The sequence below is a fragment of the Pinus tabuliformis genome, chromosome 4_2 (genome assembly GCF_031772625.1).
Source record: "Pinus tabuliformis cultivar Carrire ecotype Pingquan chromosome 4_2, CPIR1, whole genome shotgun sequence".
NCBI classification, from domain to species: domain Eukaryota; kingdom Viridiplantae; phylum Streptophyta; class Pinopsida; order Pinales; family Pinaceae; genus Pinus; species Pinus tabuliformis.
This window is the reverse complement of record NC_142304.1, coordinates 688,436,139-688,458,530: the sequence shown is the minus strand read 5'-3', so window position 1 is coordinate 688,458,530 and position 22,392 is coordinate 688,436,139. Positions and strand designations below refer to the sequence as shown.

The window sequence follows — 22,392 nt, the reverse complement described above, 5'->3', positions numbered from 1 at the left end:
TTTTAAATCAGTTGATTTTTTTCAACATGAACCAATGAGAAGAATTTCATAATACTAGACTACTCGTAGTCTTCAATTATGTTTTTATTTTATTTTGTGGAGAAAGTAGGAAAAATAGATCGGCATGTCTACATGAGGAGACTGTTAAAGAGTTTGTTGGATGCCTTTCATCCTCAGCATGCATCTTGACTTGCTTTGACAATCCCATCAATGTTTCATGGCATATTGGGAAGATATATTTTCTATAGTGAATGACTAATGGTGATGTATAATGGTGTTAAATCTGTTCAATGTGGTTCGTCATTTTCCCATCAAACCAAAGGTTTGGAAAGTTTAGAGAGTCTTATACTTATTTTGTATGCAGGCCAGGGCGTTTGGAAATTCAAATAGAGATTGGCCTTCCTGATGAAAAAGGGCGTCTAGAGATTTTTCGAATACACACTAGCAAAATGAAAGAAAATTCTTTTCTTGCTGCTGACGTGAACCTTGAAGAACTCGGTGTGTCAAGATGTTTTTTTTTTTAACTTGCATTTTGCTTAATAGTTAGTTACTGTTGATTTATAAATCTCCATTATTTTGATATAATGTTTCTTATCCATGTAATGAACCATCCTACCCTCTAACCCCTAGGCAAGGGTAAGATATTCTTCAAGGCTGAAGGCTGTACAACAAGAAGGCTCAAATCTGTTACAATTATATATGAACTTAACATGTCACATGCGGGAATTGAACCTGGGTAGGGAGAATAGCAATCATTCTTTCCAACCACTAGAGATAAACCCATTTGATTTGATATAAAAAATTTATTTGTGAAGAATTTCATTTTTCAGTTCATCATCCTGTCTCCATGTAGTATTATTTGAAACAAATGCTCTTATTTTATGATGATTAATTCATTATGTTGAAATTTGTTGTTTTTATTCATGTTTCCCGAAGTATTTTGTTAGATTCATGACTTGTTGCACATAAATGCATCTGTTATTTGTCAAATACTGAAAGCTGATTTTAAGTCTATCTTTACTCTTGGTACTTCTTATGGTGGGGTGCTGTTGACACACATAAGTCTCATGTCATTTGCTGAGGCTCTGTTGCAGGAAATACCTGAGCCCCATCTGTTTCGAGTTTCTACCTCCTGAAATGCCAGGAAATGTGTACCAAATGCACTGGAAACATGGAGAAACCTTGCCTCTGCTATTTCACGATTTGGAAACATGAACGGAAACATCATGACAGGTTTCAAGCACATTTTATCTTCTAAAGCAGTTGTTTCTGCTTCCATAAAACACGTTTCAGTAAGGAAAATGAACAGTAGGACCCACCGAAAAAAACAAAACTTACTACCGAACCTTTGATATGATACTTCGGCACTACATTGACTTTAACGACTAGTAAAAAAGAAAGGAAACTTCTAGAAATTTTTTCTTTCTTTCAGGATGATGTGCTATTTACAAAGAATTGTAAACTTTGGAATCTTTGTATTTTTGTATTCTTTAATAATAGGTTTCCCTGTTATCAAATTTTGGGGGCTAGGTTTCCAGCACATCCCATTTTGGGAACTTGTACCTTTTTCCTTGCATCATGCAACTTAGTTAGTGTTTAGAAGGTTTTGGTATTTGGATCTAAACTACTGTAGATATGCGACCTGTTGACTTGAATACCATGTTTCAAACAATTCGGGTGCCTCAAGGATTTCAAGTGGTTTGATTATTTGAAAGATGATGAAGCAGAGCTGAAGCAAGATGGAAATCCTTATCATGATTATTCAAAGGTCAATAGAAAGAATGCCATTTCCTAGCAAAGAAGTCAGTCCAAATCAATGTATGGTGCAATTTGAACTCATTGCCTTCATTCTTTGTAAATGATTAATGGGGAGGATTGCGTAATTTTATGACAAAGTTCTCAAAGGGATGTGTTGATGTATCTTGGATCCTTCATGGACCTGCATACAGAGATACAACCTTGATTTATACAAGATATGTATGGGAACCCTTCTAAAAATATTTTGGGATGGATTCTTGTGTTGTATCCAAATCAAAATCATCATTGCCTGCACGGAAAAAACAAGGAAAGAAAATAACACAAATATGTTAAATACACAAACATTACTGACAGTTCTAACAACTAAACAAATGAGCACCATGCATCAACTAGAGCTCCATGTTTCCAAAAGTAGTACATCATATATGCAAATCTATTAGTAGACTGATGTTTGAACTTTGGAGAGATCTATCAAACATCACTCAAAAAGTAATAATTATTCACAACTACATAAGAATACATATGTGTCAATGCATGGAAACCCATTTTTATGGGTTGTTTAAGATTATTTTGATAGCTAACCCAAATTCTCTAGTTTATGTGATTAGAATTACTATCACACTTAAATACAAGTTTTTACATCTATTTTGTATCCTCTTTTATATACATCATGCCCAACTATATTTTATTCGATATTTAAAAAAAACCAATGTATCTGTAGTTTTCCTTGTATATCTATCCATCTCAGTGTTTGTGCCCTAGAAATCTAGATTTTGCTTTATTGGAGGTTTTTACTTGTTGGCGTGTTTAAACATGGGTTGGTTATGAGTAGTTAATATAAAATCTTAATAATCATATCTTGGATGGGGTGATATCTAGCCAACATCTAGTGCGCGAACGACATGATATTGGGTATATGAGATGTAAGATTGATGGAATGGAAGGGAGAGGCTCTCTACCCCATTTGTTAACTTTTGGGGTTACTCTAAAAGTGTTCACATCATGCTTGGGATGCTTCATGATATTTAGGGTACACGGTGTATGACTAACCCTTGGATGTTTGTGATGGATTGGCACATGAGAGATAGTCCTTGATGGATTTGCAAGATTGAGATAGCCTACTTAGGGGATGCTTGACCTCAAATTTTTGCTAGCTTAGTGCTCTTCCCTTAGTCTTTGGAGTTCTCTTAGTAGTTTGGTGGATGTTGAATTTTCTACATGATGTACAATAGAATACAATTTTCTACTAGATAATTACTTCCTACTGATTTCCAACCAGTGTATATTCCACTATTGTCATTGAATAATTACATTTCAGAAAATCTCAACAGTAAATGCAACGAAAATAGTAAAGATCATAGAAAGACAACCATGCACAATAGAGACAACAAATTTTACCTTGGGAAACCCAACCTTGGGAGAAAACCCAACAACTTTTCTTTAGGAGAAATTATTCTTCAGCAAGGTTTACAAAATCAACAATTTTTTCTAGAAATATGTGCCAATAATCCAAGTCAAAATACTAATCAATCTTTAGCAAGTCAACACTGGTCAAACCAACCAAAATATCAGAAATTCAACACTATTCAACTTGCGTGGTCAACCTTCCTAAGGTCAAATTTTGTCCCTACAGCGAACCTTGTGGTCAACTACAATACAGATTTCAGTGAAACTGTAGCCAAATAAGCTCGGTCAAATAGTCAAACTTGGTCAACTGCCGTGGTCAAATTCAGCCTTTTGTTCACTTGTGAGACTGTCCAAGAATGTTGGTCAAACTCGTCCAAGAACTCGGTCAAAGACTCCTTCACACGTGTGGCCATGGCCAAGAGAGACAGAAAGATAGAAAGATGATCTCCAAAAGAGACTTCTTCATGCTCAGATTTGTCACTTGCTCTTCGTTGGTGGAGAAAATGAAAGGTCACATCATCTATTTATATTAGTTGAATGGGGTGAAATAACCCAAGGAACACGTCCCGTCACCCTCCCCAATCGACTTGTCATTCAAAAATCAAATGTCTATTTTAATTCTTCCTAATTCTTCTAGGCCAACTTAGGTATGCGGGAATGCCTCCTGATGTTAGACAAAAAAATCAACACTCCCTCTTAGCGCGGGAGGTATTCTCCTTGGCTGCAACCATAGTATTCGAACTAGAATAGGTGATTGGATTGGTCCACCTATCAAACCGTTTTTTGAATTGGAACTGAAAAAACCAGACTGGTCAGATCTCAATGAATCAGTCTTTAAAAATACATGAAATAATTAACTTTTATTGAGAAAAACTATTTTTAAGATTTAAATCCATGATTCCAAACGAATAGAGTCAAAATATGCAAAGTTTTCTCATCTATGTGTTGAATTTTGTAACTATGGTCAGTTTTCATGATGTATATTTTGGCCCTTGATGTATTTATATTAGTTAATGCAACACATGTTCTTCGTGCTAGAGTCAGAAAAAAAAAAGTTATTTTGAGTCATGTTCTTATGGACTTTTTGAAAGAGAAAAAATTGATTTTTCGAAATTGAATGTTTGGCTCCAAAAGTAGTCAAGTTGACCTCCCTCCAAGTCATGTTCGTCAATGCAGAAGAGACACCCATTCAACCCAGCAAGTCACTATATAAAGCAGTTCAACCTCCTCCTCCAAGCAACAATTCGATCTCTCTCAAGCAAGAATCTTATGGGCATCCAAGCAAAGGACAAGGAGGACAAAAAGAAGGATGGATTCATTTCTTTCTCTCTCTATCTAGCTCGCACGTGTGGAGGATCTCTCTCTCTCTCCAGTTTGCATATTTTTCTTGGCAAATTGTAGTTGTGGGGCCTGTTACCCACCACCTGTGGGTGACACCCATTGGATAAATTTTTCTTCTAGATGGTCCTCAACCAACAACCAACAACCCCTTGTAGCCACCTGATAGTTCAATGTGCCACCATCTCTGCCACCTCAACCAACCATTATGGACCCTCACCCATATGTTATAATCGTATGTTTGAAGGTGGGCTTTCTAACCCTGAAGGTATGGATTTTCATTATGTAGTTGGGTACCTTTGCATACTTATCATGGACACCTCTGAACATGGATTAATGGGTGGATTCGACAGAAAGAATGGGCTTGGTTTGTACTCTTGTCCTCTTGTCCAATTTGGTGGTTAACCTTGTATCCTAGTCCCGTGGGATCTCCTTTATGGGCTACTAGCTTTAGGAATGCCACTATATGGGAAATCTCGATGTTGGTTGCGTGGTCCCACTTCCCAACACCACATACATCACTGCCCTCCGCTCATTATAACCCCTTTTCACATATTTCCCATCTAGGTTCACATTTGTCCATTGGGTCCACAAGGAGTTAGCCTACCCCCTCCCCTTGTCCACTCTTTGGTCTGGGCCTGGAATGATGCCTCAAAGGTTGATGCAGCTAAAAAGAAAGTAAAAAGCATAATTTGGCCACTCTCAACAAGAAATGTACCATAAAATGCAAAAGATGGCCGAGACATCCAAATTTAACACGTGGGCAAAAATCAAACATGAGCTCTACCCCCATATGGCCATCACCCTAGTTCCTAGGGCCCCCTTATATTGGCCCCTGCATCGTTAAGGAACCCGTGATCATCCCCACCCTTGGTGGGTGATGAAATACCCAACCTTAAGGGGTATTCACTATTATATCTTACACATCATGCTCTCGTACCCTGGGCCCCTGAGAAATTTTAAAAGAAAAATCAATAAAAGACAAAAAGCATATCAAGAAGGGTGGAAAAGCAAACGTCAGGGTAACTCATGTACCACAATTGCTCCCTCCTACATTTATACACCCAAGTGTGGGCTTCCCTTATCTTAGTTACCCTTGTAATATGGCATTTGGCTTGGAGCCTTCCCCTGATGCTCCACTCTGTTCCATCATCATATCACATGACACTTGCCACTTGATGGATGTACCATGGACATGTCATTCCCTCAGAGGTTGAAACCACTTAATAGGGTCCTTGGTTAACATCCTTCTTGAACTTGGAGACACTTGTACACTCTAACGCCCATTATGGAAGGGCATGCCACTATGAAGTGTCCACTTGGTTCCATGATTTGTAAGCTCATTTACTCAATTACATTGATGATTTGTTGTACAGGAAGGTGAGGAGATGCATTGGATCTTATATAGGATTGCGGGTGGGTCTTCATCTTGGGGTTTGGTCTCCCTATATGGGGTCGAAGCCCTCTAAAGGGTCATACTGGCATTTGTTGTTGAATTTTGGTAGCATCAGATGTGCTCTAGCCATGAAAATTGGTGGAGAGGCTAAGGCACATGAGATCTCCAAGACCCAAAAATCGTTTGGGGAAATTCCATCCGGATGGAGAGTGTTGTCGCGCGGATTGACACGACAACGCTCAGACTGGGGGCTGTCACTCTGATCCCTGATCCCTCTGTTTAAGCCTGTCTCCCGCGGCTAAGGGGGGTAGACCCTATGAGATGATGAAGGCCAACTGCCAAACAGTTGGGCTGGGAGACACGAGACACGATATGATAAGCACTAGATGGATTTAAAAGTTTAAAGACCAGTGCCTTATGGGTTTGAATTTTAAATGATCACTTAGTAAATATTTCGGAAATGTAAACCACGTGTAGCAATCATTTATCATTAAATGACTAGAACAGATGCAGGATATTCGATAAATACACAGAGTTCTTATAATGACCAGAGCTTCAATAACGATATCCAGTGATTTTAAATTTTGAAGAGATGAATGCCTTGCAAAATCATGAATCATTAACCAGATACAGCTAATCTTTAAGATGATCATTCATGTGCAGACCTGTCTAAAATAAGCATTTATTCCAAATTTTGAATCTCAGTGTGATATTTCCCGAGAACAACTGGATCTGGCAAACAAGGAAATTTTCCACAATTTTTTTTTTTTAAATCTAACTATTTGATAAACTAAATCAAAAATTAAATTCCTAAACTTAGATTTTTTTTTTTTTAAATTCTAAAAAAATAAAAAATTTAAATTTCTAAAAAAAAAGAACTATCAAAATATATAAAAAACTTTCATTTATTTCCCTTTTTTATTTGATTTTATATTTAATAAAAAATAAAAATAAAAACTATTTAAAATGAAAATAAAATCTACAAAGACACATTTTAACTATGACTAAACGCTAACTAGAAACCCTAATCCTAAACATAACCACGCAGCCTGAAATCGAAACGCATCTAATAAAACGCTATACGGCTATGCGTAACTCGGATTAATGTGGCGTAGCATGATACTTCAATGGCGGCGATTGATGGAAAGGAAACTTACCTGAAGATGCCCTTTCGTATAAATCGAATTTTACCTGGAGAAAAATGTTTGACGTGAATAAGTTTTAGTCAATGCCGAATGCCTTTAACGCGCAATCCACAGGGTGAACGTGCTCCCTTTCGATGCGTTTAGCAGTTTCTTCTGTCGGCGGAGATGACTGGCTGGCCTTTCGGCCCTCCACGAAATAATATGGCTTCACGGGCTTCCAACTACATATATCAATCGGCCTCCGTTATGACACAACAACTTGTTCGAATAAGTTCATGGTTGGATTACGGATTCTCGATATCGGCTACGCTGATCATGCAATGAAATACCTTTGTTCTGTCTATCAACTCTGATGTTTCTAAACGAATACCAAATCCCACACTGTAAGACTTTGCTAAAGTCGACACTAGCATAATCAGAATCTGAAGCTTCTGCCACATGTAAATTGCAGTGTCTTTGCCGCTAGTTTCAAAAATTCGAAAGCTCGAGATCAGTTCCTCTGAGTTTCAGAGAAAACCTATAGCTCAATACGGGTTCCAGCGCAGGCCAAAATACAATACAGAACCCTCACTTGTCCCTGCCAATGGATATGGCTCTGAAATTAACTCCAACAGACGGTGGTGGCTTAAGGAGCCTGTTCCTTGCGTGAATGCAGTGGCAACTTTTTGTTGATGCCCACACCGAAACCTTCTGCTCGTCTGACGTTTTCACGGTGTGCCCACTACGTCAGAACTTTACGCTATTTGCTCGAAGCCAGCAACCAAAACGACAGAAATTTAAATGAGGCGCGTGGGTATTTTGAGAGCTTGATCCGAATAGAACTGGTTAATCCGCCGTTTCACTCGAAGCCTTTAGTGCTGGATACAGTAAATGCATTCTCCTTTATTGCCTTTCTTCACTTGAGCATGTCAAAATCAGCCACACGTGTACTTTGAAATTTTCTCTTGACGGCTATAAAGCCACGGCGTAGGAGGAAACGCACAGATTTTTGGCAGATAGGATGTTTTCACTTGGGTGACAGGACAGCCAGAACCCTTGAAACGAAATATGCTTCCTTCTATACGTGATTTCTGGGCCCTGATTCTTCGACGGGCAGTCAAGCAAATGAACAAGCAATCAACACTGCATCTAGAGAAAGCTTCTACCAATTTTGCAACCTGAAATAGACCAAATCACCCAAAAATGATATATACATAAAACCAAAACTGAAAACCCTAATTAACGCTGTATAAAGCAAAAATTTGAAACCCCAGATCAGTCGAATAATTTACAAATTTTGGCCCCTTAACAGCCAGATTCAGCAATAAGAACATAAATATTTTAAAGAACAAAAATTTCAGATTTTCACTATGAAGAACTTCAGAAAATCTCTCATGCAAATTAGGAAAAATAAACTGAATGATAGACCCAGGATCAAATCCAACTGGGCTCAGCAAAAAAATGCTTGCGGGAGTTGGCTGGTTCAGTCGAGAACTTCCCCAAACGCCCACCAATCTTCTTCAGTAAGGGTTTTCTGCACAGCTCAAGACAACCATTAGTAAAGAGGGCGAAAATGCTGCTAGATCCCAAAAGTAATGGAGATACCTGCCATTACTTTAGAAACCCTAACACCACTCAAACCCTAGCAAGTGAACAAGATACCTGTGCTCACAATACTCTACAATAAGCTACTATTAATGGCTGAAAAAATAAAATATGCAGAAACTAAAACAGCTCACAGCACTTCCAGAGAGTAACACCAGCAAGATTTGGACCCCAAAGTCTTCTTTTATTAACCAGAAACAGATTACAAGAGAGCTTCTTCAGTACACGACTCACAGATCCAATGATCTGAAATGACCCCTAGCACCCTATTTAAAGGAAATGATCCCAACGGCTAGTTCGAGTGATCCATGTCGAAATGATCTCGACCGTCGATGAGGATCAAGACATCTCTTAATCTCATCCGTCGAAATTGTTAAATTATTATTAAAAATAATATTTTGCATGCATTCACTCAAAATATTATTATTTTATTATTTAGGGTTTTTGCTTTATTTTATAATTTTTTTATTTATTTCATTTTTTAATTTTTTTTTTATTACTTTATTATTTTATTTATTTTCTTAAATGGATCATCGAACTAAGCCTTTGGAAACATCACCTAGGACTTAGGACTTAGGACTCATGAGGGGATTTAAAACATTTTCCAACCCTCAAGACACATTACATCATGACTTTTTAAAATTTACATCTTAAGGGGGAAGACCCCTTTATCAAAGACCCTCATAAATCACCCAGTTTCTGCGACACAACTATAATCTAGCAGATTAACACACTAGGATTCTCCTAAAGTTCTAATGACAAAATCAATCCCGACTTTGGGGTCAGGCTGAAGGAAAACTCTGCCGATCATGGATCGGTGAGACGAAAAACCTTCCGGGACGTAGATTATCATTAGAAAGTTAGGTCCACCTAGGCAATTTTACATAAACGACTCATATCTGCTAAGATTATTTACAATTCATACATGCAGACTGGGTTTACAATTAAATTGATCAAGCTGCTGATGACTGCAGGATGGCACGGACACGTCGATCAGGTGCTACCCCTTTTTGCAAAGAAAAGGGGGGGGTACTGCATGGGTAATTGACCGGTAGTGGTCAACATAGAGATATTAAAATAATTAATATTTTTAATGGGGTTCCTAAGTATAAACTTAGGAAAATTAAAATATTAATGAGTATTAATATAATATGGGTGAGAAAGTTCTAAATAACGAGGATCAAGCCATATCTAATTAGGGACTTAATCTCGGACGTTGAATCGTCAACGGGAAAAGTATAAGAGGAGGCTTGAGGGTTAGTTAGAGACACACCAAGACACCAAGAGAGACCAGTCAGTTCGATTTTCTGGGGTGAGGTTTGCTGAGGAAATCGAACAAGTGATCAGTTGCAGTGAGGGGCAGCTCAGTAGGAGGTCGAGGAATACATATCAGAGAGGCAACGGAGTGCCGAAAGAGGCAGCGCAGAGCCTAGGAAGGCTGGCGCAGAGGCAATAAGGGTTGACACAGAGGCTAAGGAGGCTAGTGCAGAGGACGCAGAGGGCCAAAGACGCTGACGCAGAGGCCATCGAGGCTGACGCAGTTGACGTAGAGAGCTTTAGAGGCTGCGTTGAGGAAGTCTATGAGGCAAATTGAGAGCAGATTAGCTGGGAGAGGGTGATGCAATTCTGAAGATGGTTATGCAATTCCAGAGGAGTGCGTGGAGCAACTTTCGCTGTCCAACACAAGGAACAACCACAATCACTGTAGGATTGTTCATCTGGCTGTTGATTTGCCGGAATATCTGTCTCCGGATAGAGGTATTGCTGCCAGGAAATTATCTCAAGGGTGAGCCATTTCTGGCACCCTAGTTGTATTCAAAATCTGCTTAATAATAAAACTCTCTATATGCTGCACTGGTTTTCTCGCATTGGGTTTTTTCCGGGGACGATTGTCCAAAAATAACGGTGTCCCTTGTGTTGTCCGAGTTTATTTTAGTTGCTGATCTGTATGTTTGTGAAGACTGCAATTGTGTTTATTTCAATGTTTATATTATTAAATAGCTTGTAAATGTAAATAACAATTAGGAGATAATAAACCAAATATTGCAGTAGGGGTTTCTCATGTGTTAGATTCAAAAATTTTCACATGGTATCAAAGCGATTGCAGATCAAGGAGCACTGAAGACACCAGCAGAAGAAATCTGAGTATTTGCAACTGTCTTGAGAGACATCGCTGTTCCAGAGCTGAAGAGGCAAGATGAATGATGCAGTGCTAAGAGGCTGACACAGAGGCTCACGCAGTGTCTGCATCAACATTTTGAGCCAGGAGAAGAGCCAGCGTAGAGGCAGATCAGGCCTACGTAGTGCCCTGTCATCTTTCTCAACCAGGAAGCGTTGACGCTGAGGTAAGGAGGAGCTAATCCAACTCTCATTGTGATTGGGCAAAGCCAAAAGGGCTCAGATCCTTCAGTTTCCAGGGCTAAGGGAGCTGTGCAGATTGTGGTTTGAGGAGTTGGTGGGACGTTGTTTCTGTCTGTTTAAAACAGTGTGTAAGGACATGGAACCAAGGTAGAGGGAAGCACTACCTCGACGGATTTCTGGCCAAGAAATCCAGATCCAAGTTCAGCAGCAAAGGGGTATTGGAGAGGAGTGATTCGATAGTTGGCAGATTTCCAGGAGGGAAGTCAAGACTCAGAGGGAGTCTAGAAGAAGAGCAGAGATGGCAGTGAATAGATTGAGGGATCATGACAGATTGGACGAGGCTTCCAATTTTGTCATCTGGAAGGCCAGGATCCTGTCAATCCCAGAGAAACATCACATCAAGGACTATGCCTTGAAAACCGTAGCTGTCCCAGTTGACCCGAATGCAAATGAGAAGTATGAGGAGGCCATGGAAAAGGCGAAATGCATGATCCTAGATGGGGTCAAGGATCATGTCGTACCACATATTGCTGAGAAGAACACAACAAATGAGATGTGGCAGACGCTGACCACCTTATACCAGGGCTCTTCTATGTAGCGGAAGATGTTATTGGAGAATCAGCTGAGGTCATATCAGATGCAGAAAGGAGAGGAGATAAATCACTTCCTCCTCAGGTTGCAAATAATTCGCGACCAACTTACTTTCGTGGGGTCTACACTGGATCCAGAGTTTATGGTCAAGACTACTCTAAATGCAGTTTCCGAGGACTGGGAGACGTTTGTCCAAACTCGAAAGCATCTTGGGCATAGCGACTCTCCCTAGTTGGGAAGAGATGTGGGCAACTCTTTGACATGAAGAGATCAGGAGGTTGACCAAGGCAGGGAGTAGTGGTAAGGGAGTTCGAATCATGAAAGAGGAGGAGGATGCAGTTCTAGCATCTGCGGGACAACAAGGAAAGGGGAAGAAGAAGGACATCTCCAAGGTCAAGTGCTTCAATTGTGGGGAGCTTGGACATTATGCATCTCAGTGCCCCAGGAAGAAAGGCAGGGGAGAAGCTTTCGACTCAAATGCAACTCCAGCAAAGGCGGAGAAGGATGTCGAGACTGATGACGATTGTGTCATGAGTGCTCATGCACCTCTAGAGAAGAGGTGGGGTGACATCGAGTTGTAGTCAGGAGGATTACATGCAGGGGAAGGATCCTTGAGGTGACTAAACTCTTGGATCAAATCTTGCTACGGGTGCCCTTAACAACAGTAGCATGATGAAAGGTGTTGGGTGGAGCAAAGTGTGGTGGAGCAGCAAGGTAGGGCTAGAGTGGAGAAATTTGTAGTAGCGCAGTAGAGGTCGCAAAGTGCAAGAGGCACAAAAAAGGTTGCAACAGCGAAATGGCAGCAGAGGGAGCACGGGTTAGCAGCAGAGGCAACTTCAACACCATGAGGCTTCCAGACTGACCGGGATGTCAGTGGTTGGGAGAAGTCAGTTACTTACTTCTCGGTAACTAAGTTGCAGTGCAACAGTTAGTAGTGGCAGTGCTATGGGCAACATGATGTAGCATGTTGAGAGGGAGCTGCAGTACAGATGTAGCAGTATCAGTGGCAGTGTCATGGGCAGCAGTACAGGAAGCAACAGTGCAGTAGATGTGAGGTAGCAGGCCAAGCATCAACACAGGTACTGATGTAGAGTATCAGTGTGATGTTTCTATGGTGAAGCATTACTAGAGCACATTCCTCGCTAAGAGGGAGTGTTGAGTTTTGGTAGCATCGGGTGTGCTCTAGTCATGAAAATTGGTGGAGAGGCTAAGGCACATGAGATCTCCAAGAACTATAAATCATTTGGGGAAATTCCACACAGATGGAGAGATATTAAAACAATTAATATTTTTAATGGGGTTCCTAAGTATAAATTTAGGAAAATTAAAATATTAATGAGTATTAATATAATATGGGTGAGAAAGTTCTAAATAACGAGGATCAAGCCAGATCTAATTAGGGACTTAATCTCGGCCGTTGAATCGTCAATAGGAAAAGTATAAGAGGAGGCTTGAGGGTCAGTTAGAGACACACCAAGACACCAAGAGAGATCAGTCAGTTCGATTTTTTGGGGCGAGGTTTGCTGAGGAAATCAAACAAGTGATCAGTTGCAATGAGGGGCAACTTGGCAGGAGGCTGAGGAATACATATTAGAGAAGCAATAGAGTGCCGGAAGAGGTAGTGAAAAGCCTGGGAAGGTTGACGCAGAGGCAACAAGGGTTGACACAAAGGCTAAGGAAGCCAGTGTAGAGGACGCAGAGGGCCAAAGAAGCTGACGCAGAGGCCATAGAGGCTGACGTAGTTGACGTAGAGAGCTTCAGAGGCTGCACTGAGGAAGTCTGTGAGGCAGACTAAGAGTAGATTAGCCGGGAGAGGGTGATGTAGTTCTGAAGAGGGTGACACAATTCCAGAGGAGTGTGTGGAGCAGCGTTCGCTGTCCAACACAAGGAACAACCACAGTCACTATAGGATTGTTCATCCGGCTGCTGATTTTCCGGAATATCTGTCTCTGGATAGAGGTATTGTTGCCAAGGAAATTCTCTGAAGGGTGAGCCATTTCTGGCACCCTAGTTGTATTCATAATCTGCTTAATAATAAAACCCTCTATATGCTGCACCGATTTTTCCTCATTGGGTTTTTCCAGGGAGATTTGTCCAAAAGTAACGGTGTCCCTTGTGTTGTTTCAGTTTATTTCAGTTTCTGATCTGTATGTTTGTGAAGGTTGCAATTGTGTTAATTTCGATGTTTGTATTATTAAATAACTTGTTAATGTAAATAACAAGTAGGAGATAATAAACCAGATATTGCAATAGGGATTTTTGATGTGTTATATTCAGAAATCTTCACATTTGTAGAGTGTGCATTGAGATCCATGGGCCTCCACTATAGCAGAGAGCAAATAGCCACGCCATGGGCTCCTTTAATACCATCCATCGCTCGCTCGTGTTCCACCTATTTGATGATGATGATGATGCACCTAGACCACTTTGCCCAACTAGCTACACACTTGCACCACACACTTGGCAGTTGATCTAGGGCCCAGATGGGGTTGTGTCTCACCATGGGAGACAAAGGGAGGGCTTGCATCATTGTTCCAACCCTTACATATGGGATACAGGCTTGATTGATCTACTTGGAGACCCATGAGGATGTTTTTGTGCCCCCACAACCACTTGGGAGCACCATAGGTCATTTGCTTGGAGATCAAGGGGCCACCCCCTTTATCACTATATTTGGAGCCCTTCCACTCATTTTGGCACATATTGGACTCCACTTGGCCTTTCAATGGCCCTCCTAGCTACTTATTTATCATTTTGGCCCTCTTGAGAGGCTTATTTTTCATGTTATGGAGCTATCTTGTTGGGCTTGTCACCAAGTAATGTTATTTTGCACATTATTTGATTATTAGGGGCATCATTAGGCAAATCGAACCTTGAGAGGATGATATATATTGATGAGAGGATCGTTTTGTTAGTATCCTATAGTCATAGTAGTCAAAAAATAATTTTTGTCAAAAGTATAAAGTGTGGCTATGATCTTGTGGAAGATCAAGCTTTTGCTCTTAGGTGGAATAATTTTTTTATTATCCATTGTAAATATGTCAAGTGCGTCAAGAGTTACAAGATAGTCTTTTTAATCCCAAGGGGTCAAGTTAACTAGGCCTAGGGGTTAACTTACATCAAGTAATCATGAGCAAGATTATGCTGCCATGCTTTGTCATCATGGGCACAAAATTGTAGGTGTCTTGAGTCAGTTTACATGTCAAATCATGATTGGTCATGAGATCAACAAGAATACAACGGTCAAGAGGACAATTGCTGCGCTTTTGCCAAGTGTTTCTCTTTGATCATACAAGTTCAAATCATGATTATCGCCATCAAGTTCTCTCTCAACCCCCTTGGGAGGTTAATTGCATCATTATCTGCACACAAGATCTCTCAGCTCTCCATTTTTCCCATCACAGAGCTCGTTGTCTGCTCGTTTTTGTCGCCGCGCAAATGAGGCAGGGGATCGTTGCATTTCCACACAGTGTTGCATTTTTCTCAACGCGGTGGTCAAATCGCTCCCACAAGTGCAAACTCCAATTTTATTAAGTACCTTGGTTTTGTGTGATTACCCAATTGCATGCATGAGCTAAGAAAACAACATAGAAACCTGCAAGATACCAAATTTCACCATCGCTACATTTTTTGAATTCGCTATGCTTTCTCTATGTGCTTCGGTTCTACTAAGGCACTCAATTTTGATGGAGAAATCATGGTTTTTGGCATTTGGTCCATAAATGAAGACATGATGTGGTTCTTTTGAATGTTAAGATTCTCTCCAAGACATTTGGCTCAATCAGAAGGTCAGTGTTTGGTCAAGTCATGTGGATGAAGGTGCACTTTTGGGCCTTGGCTGCAAGAAGAAGTTTTGGGGTTTGAAGGTTTGTGGTTGGCCTAGAAGTTTTCTCACAGGTTTAAAATGTTGTATGGACCATTTCACACCAGCCCAATACCTTCAGTAGTTCATAGGATGGCCAAAGATAGTATAAGCTTGGAACGATGCGCTTCTATGTTGTGCTTTCACACGGTCACTGTATGTTCACCATATCTCTTAAACCTTGTACCCATTTGCCATGAAATTTTTACAGTAGATGCATGGGGTGAGATGAATAAGCCCACTTAATTTCAGGGCAATGTTTCACGATTTTCAAGAAATGAGCCATCATCATCTACAACCATTTTTGGATTTTCTCGAGATCCGTGAGTCGGATCTAGCTCAAATATTTGTGTAGAAGGGGTATAATGATATTAACTTGCTGTCAAAAAATCAGCTCAATCTAGCTTATCGTTTAGGAAATATTCAAAAAATATTAGTTGATGTGCTTCTTTGCTGCGTTTTTGCTGAACTAGGAGGTTACGCAGCTCTGACGTTGTGCTTTCACATAGTCAACGTTTTGACCGAGTTAACCTAGTCAAAACTTGCTGTAATTTGTTTTTATGGTCTTAGTAATTGTAAATTTGTAATAAAGCATTTAGTGACTCACAAGCTAGATTTGGGGCCGAGAAATTAATGTAATTTGCTTAGAAAAGATCTAGTTAAGCAGTTTCTAGTCTTTAACAATCAGTTCTATTTTCATTGCAGAAGTTAGAAACTGAAATCTTAATGAGGAATTCGACCCCTAGAGGTGGGAACTGACTCATTTTGGCCTATTTATGATATGATTGTAAAGGAAAAAAGGGTTGGTCAGGTTAAGGAGAAAGAGACATTGTATTGCACTTATTTTTGAGATATTTTTACAGTGAATGAAATACAAAGGTGGAATTTGTAGGGATTCTTGAGTTAGTTTTCTTTGGAGATGTGCTTCCTTTCTTTGTAAGTTATCTTCTATGACAAATCATGCTTTGAATGTATATCTTCTTGTTTAGTTAAAAAATGATTTGATTCAGAATTCACTCTAAACAATGCTCTGCTTTAGTTTTTTAGACATCTATGTTTTCTGCTAAAATGACAGTTAGAATTCATCTTGATGCTTGATGCTCTTTTGTCATTTTCCATTTTTTCTTCACTCACCCTCCTACAATGAACTCAGACTAAAAAGCTCTAAAGAGACTACCTACCTCGCCCCTGTGGAATCTCCATTTTCTCTTCATTTCATCACTAGAAACATAATCAGGTAGACATGATCGTATGCCCAATGGATTTGTCTCCTTTCCTACCAGAAAACCTTTAAAATTCATACCCTACTGAGCACTATACCTAGCCTAACATTTGATAAATTGAACTTCCTAGACAGAGAGAGCCCTCTCTAAAGCTAGAAGGGCTAGATTCTAGCTTACAAGTGGTTTTGTGGTCACCTCTGAAATTTCTCTCCTCAGCCTAGGGAAAATTACAGAGAGCTAACACATTCTATTCCTCATCATCACTTGGATTTGTATCTCTTTCTCTCTTGAGAATTTTGCTACACCTATTTGAGGATGAATTGGAGAATCATTGATGCATTTTGATGTTTGGAATATCTTTTCTTGGTCTTGGAGCTTCGATTTTTTCTTAAATTGATGATTGGATATACTCGCTATACTTGTAAGTGCTTTTCATTATCTATTTTTCTCTCTTTATGATATACATGTATAATGTATGGATTTTTCGCTCATGAAATCTGAAAATTTTCCCTAATTTAATGCGAATTAGTCAAATATTGATCTTGTGAGGGAATTGCATATGTTACATGTTTGGGTATAGTGAATGAATGTTCCTAGGGGTACATTATCTCCATAATTGCCTTGAGAAGTCATCAAATTGCTGAAACAAGAAGTATAAATTCCTTTGGTAACCTAGTTGTTGCCTTTAGGGCCATGCGAAGTTGCTAGGACTCCTTGATTGGGTTAAAGATCTCCAAAGGTTTAAAGCACATTGACTCCATTCTTCCAATAGGCTAGGCACTGATCCTATCCTTGGTGATCACTCTAAAGAATATCTTTTTCACCTCCTTTCCTCTTTTCCTAAGCCCTAACCTAGAGGTCTCCTAGGGCATCTATTGAAGTTATGATCTTTTGTTGTTCAGTATTTCATTTAGTAAGTACAACATCTACTTTTGCAAGTAATACTTTGGTCCATTGAAATCTCATTTACAAGTTATTTTCATTCAAGTAGCATATTGCAAGTAGTGTAGATTTTCATCTTGTTGTCTTCACTTTACTTGTCAAATTGCTATTATATGTGCTTGATGTTTATGCTTATATGATATTGTCTTTTACTTGAGCATTTCCTTACAAGCATAATGTTCCATTTGTATGTTGCAGGACTACTTGTCATTTTACTTTGAATATCTATTTGAGCAAGTACTTGATTATTTCATTTTGAGCAATTATTTACAGTGCATTGATTTACATTCTTGTCTCTTCAATGTTGCATCGATTATCATTGAATATACATCTTTATATTGCTCATAAATTCACAAGTTTGCTTATATCTTGAAGTAGTTCCACTAACCTTAAACTCCTAGAAAACTCACATTTTCTTTTAACCTTCACTTAGGGACGACCCCCCTTAGCTTTAACCATTGTTTTACAAACCGGCCGTTTCGAAACCGAAACGGCCGAGTCGAACCGAGTTGAAGCCTTGAGGAGTGACCCGGTAGAAAAACCAGTCCGGGAGGCCGAGTCATGACTGACTCGGCCGAGTTATTGCATGACTCGGCCGATCAGTCATGACTCGGTCAACCCGGCCGTTTTGCACATCTACTCGGCCGAGTCATTAAATTCAGCCAGTCACCCAAAGAAACAACGATTTTTCTATTTTTTTTTTAACTTTTTAACATTTGGCTGATTGTTGGGGACTCCAAGGTGTTTTCTAAATTGGTTAAGTGCTATTTGGGGTCCATTCCCCTCTCCTAGCATTGATATGATGTTCAAATTTCATGGTAATGTTAAATTCTTAAAGTAAAAGTGACATTCTCCTTAATCTTCATTTTCATCCTTTTACTTAAATTTTTAACATTACCATGAAATGACTCAGGATGTTTAAGAGTGGTTCTAGCCTCATTGGATTTCATATGGAGAAAGTAGAATTTTAGATTTCATTCAAAATCCAGCAGACTTATCATTTTTTCAGGGTTTTAGGATTGGAGGATTGCAATGTTTCCATTGAATTTTGTCATGTATTAGGGTATGGAACTCGTATTTAATCAAGAGCACCAATCCCTCTGTGTACCTTGATGTTGGTGACATTGGTTGTTGAACTCCTCTGGGATTCGCTCTCAAACCTGGAGCTTCTGAAAATGTCGCTTCTGCTCCCGTTTTCGCTCTCGCTCCCCACTTCCGCTCCTGCTCCCAAGTAACACTGAGCTAGATGATGTTGGCAACTCTAGCAGTAGCCAGTACTGGTCATTGATGGGGCCCCTTGTCTGACAGTTGACTCTGATGATGATGATCCAGAGATTGGTCGAGATGATCTTGGCTCCTCTGGCAGTAGCTACTAGCCTCCTTGGTTATTTGTATTTTGTTTTGACTCTTGAGTCTTTGATCATGTATGACAGACTACAGTTGACTATGTATTTACTATTGCCATTGGGTACCACCGTACCATTTTGATATAATGGATTGGTTCATGAGCCTACTTTGATCATATGTTGTCTTCCATGTATATTATAATGTTGTGTGTTTGGAAACTTGAATGAAAATCTTTAGAATTATGTTTAAAATATTTAAAATTATGTTTTTTTATAAAAAAAATAAATATTTAATGTATTTTTTACAACGACCGAGTCATTGAAATCGAGCCGGCCGAGTCATTACCGAGTCGGAGTCCGAGTCGGAGTCGATCCTCGGCCGAGTCCGAGTCCGAGTCCGAGTTGTAAAACATTGGCTTTAACTAGGAAAGAGCTTTAACGGAGAGGTTGGGAATAGGTGACAACCCCTTCTCTTAGGTTGCCAACAAGTCACACCTTGTGAGGTTGAGGATTTTTCCCACATCAACCTAGGTGTGAAAGCGAGGCAGCAACAGATCCCAAACAAAAACAACCACCTGTATTACATTTTCCCTGCCCAATCTGAATCTGTGTAGCTCAATAACTAAATCTTACTACCTGCAACGTATTTCAAGCGATTATGTATGGTCCAATGGAGATATCTTAAGATGTGTTTAGTTGCTATCCAACGATCATGTCTTGGCTCTGTTACTACTCAAACTAGCAAGGGTCCTAGGAGGGGATCCTATAGAGCAGCTACTAGGTCAAGGGGCAACAATGGAGCGATAGCCTAATGGCACCTCAACTAAGGCTCCTTGCTCTTTATGGGCTTTCATGGATGGGAGGAGACCCGATATAAGAGGAATCACAATGATGAATGGATCAATGATCAAATAAGGAGTGATTCCTAAAGCCTAATCACAAGAGAGACTTAATTAAATAGCTTGCTTGAGAAGCAAGGTGATGGGCTCTCTAAAAAAGGCTATGAGGATACATTGGCCTAGGGTTGGAGGATATGCCTTGACAAGGGGCTTCCTAGACTTAAAGATTGTTAAAATCGGCAACCTAGGCCAAACTCCATGTGGGTCATCTTATTAGTGGCAACTGCGATTTTTGTTGGATCCCTCTCATCGAGAGGTGTAGGATTGATCTAAAGAACATCCGATTCCGATAAGTATTCATGGAGATATGAATTTATTTGTGTTATGGGACAATTCGTCAAGGTCAACCAGCAACCAAATAAGCCCCTCATGTGCTCAACGTTTTAGTATAAATCTAAGTTGCACGAAACGGGGAAACGGGTACGAGTTTCCGAAACAGGAAGCGATACGAAACGCGACCTCCCCAAATTTTGGAAACGGGGAAACGCGAATATATATATATATATATATATTGAAAATATTTAAATATAAATATATATATATATATATATATATATGTGCAATCATAAAGCATAAATGATACATTATAATTTATTACACTTAAACATTACGATTTAATTTACATCACATTTACTCATGAATGATCACATAATGAAAATAAAAATATCAGAATATCCAAAAGCAACCTTTATTATATATCCAAATCTCAAAATCAACCTTTATTTATATTAATATATGAGGCTGCAAGTACAATAAAGACTATAAGGCTGCAAGAGAGAGATCCAAATCAAGATTTTCTGCATCCACATCCCATTCTTTAGAAGGACCACTATTGTATTGGGAGTCTCCTCCTACATAGTCGAACAACCTTAGTGCTGACTTGATTAAATACACGTTTCATACCCTAGTACCCTACATGATCTTGATTATTGGGAGTTTCCCCTGCATAGAGGGCTTGGTTCTCTTGATTAAATACAAGTTCCATACCCTAGTACATGATAAAATCCAATGGAAACATTGCAATCCCTCCAATCCTGAAATCCTGAAAAACAAACAAGTCTGCTGGATTTTGAGTGAGATCTAAAATTCTACTTTCTCCATATGAAATCCAATGAGGGCGAAACCACTCTCAAACATCCTGAGTCATTTCATGGTAATGTTAAAAATTTAAGTAAAAGTGATATTCTCCTTTATTTTTCATTTTTCATCCTTTTACTTTAAGAATTTAACATTACCATGAATTGCATATCCCTAAATTCTAGAACATCCTGGAAACCCTCAAAAAATATAAAAACAAATTAAAAAAAATAAAATTAAAAAACAACTGTTTTTTTGGGGAAACGTGGCCCGTACGGCCTGGAAACGCGTTTCCGGCCGTACGGCCACGTTTCCCGAAACGGAAACGTGGCCGTACGGCTGGAAACGCGTTTCCAGGCCGTACGGTACGGGGAAACGCGTTTCGTTTCGTTTGCCCTGGGGAAACGACCCCTAGGGCCACGTTTCCTGCAACTTAGGTATAAATAGAAGAGGTCCTCAAGTCATTTGGGCTTACTCACACTCTTGTGATCTCTCTCTTCATTTTGTTTTGGGTTTTATGAAAGAGAGATCTAGAGGGAGTGCCCTAGTCTAATACGTTGTCCTAATGAAGATCAAATCACAGCCATGGAAGTAAAGGCTATACGTTGCCCTAGAAGAGATGCCCTAGGCCCTAACGCCGTCATGGAGGAGTCTTATACACAGCTTCTTATACGTTGCCATGGAGAGCCCTAATTACAGTTAAGGAGCAGCCCTAGACGTGGAGGAGAAAGGGTCTTCTAGGAGTGTCTATGCTGCCCTAATTTACAGTCAAATGCAGTCACGGAAACACAACTAGGAGAGGTTGAATGCAGGTCTATAAGAGACTCTAAGATGCTGCCCTTAAATGCCCTAAGTGTTGTCCTAGGAGAAGTCATCTAAACGTAGAGGAATGAGGGTCTTGTTATGCCCTAGCCGCAGAAAATAGGAGGACTAATGCAGCCCTCTAAACACAATTGAATGACTATATAGAGGAGACCTAACTCTATGGAAGACAAGCCTTAAAAGATGTCAAGAAAGGGCTCCTAAACGCAGCCAATGTATGATCTAATATGCACTTATGGAGAGCACAGATTCGTTGGTGTATGAGGCTCTAAACCGCAATCTCAAGAGGTCTCTATGGTGCCTTAGGACACAGTCATATATGCTGCAACAGGAGGCACTTATATGCAATAAAGGGGAGGGCTTAATCCGTAGTAAAAGGAAGCATCTAGACACTATCAAGGAGACCTAAGAAGAGGCTGCTACCCACTGTCTTGAAAGTGCCCTTAACGCTGGCCAAGGTGAAGCCATCGTAGAAAAGAGAAACCTTAGCAAAAATGAGGAGGTCTGGATGCAGGCTTATGGATGACCCATGAACTGTCTCTCATTCATAGCTAGAAGGGTTGCTAAGTCACAGCTGAAGGAAGCTTCAACATAACTGTAGGTGACAACTCACTGTTGTAGATGTTAGTACTATGATAAAG

General features: G+C 39.8%; 1 protein-coding gene across 1 annotated transcript in view; it reads left to right on the top strand.

Moving 5' to 3' along the window:
* LOC149171324 (vesicle-fusing ATPase-like) overlaps positions 1–22,392 on the top strand; it is a 492,059-nt gene that overhangs the window by 305,125 nt on the left and 164,542 nt on the right. The window contains exon 12 of the mRNA XM_089424048.1: positions 365–498. Within this exon, the coding sequence (XP_089280174.1) occupies positions 365–498 (134 nt within the window). The remainder of the gene's footprint in view (positions 1–364; positions 499–22,392) is intronic.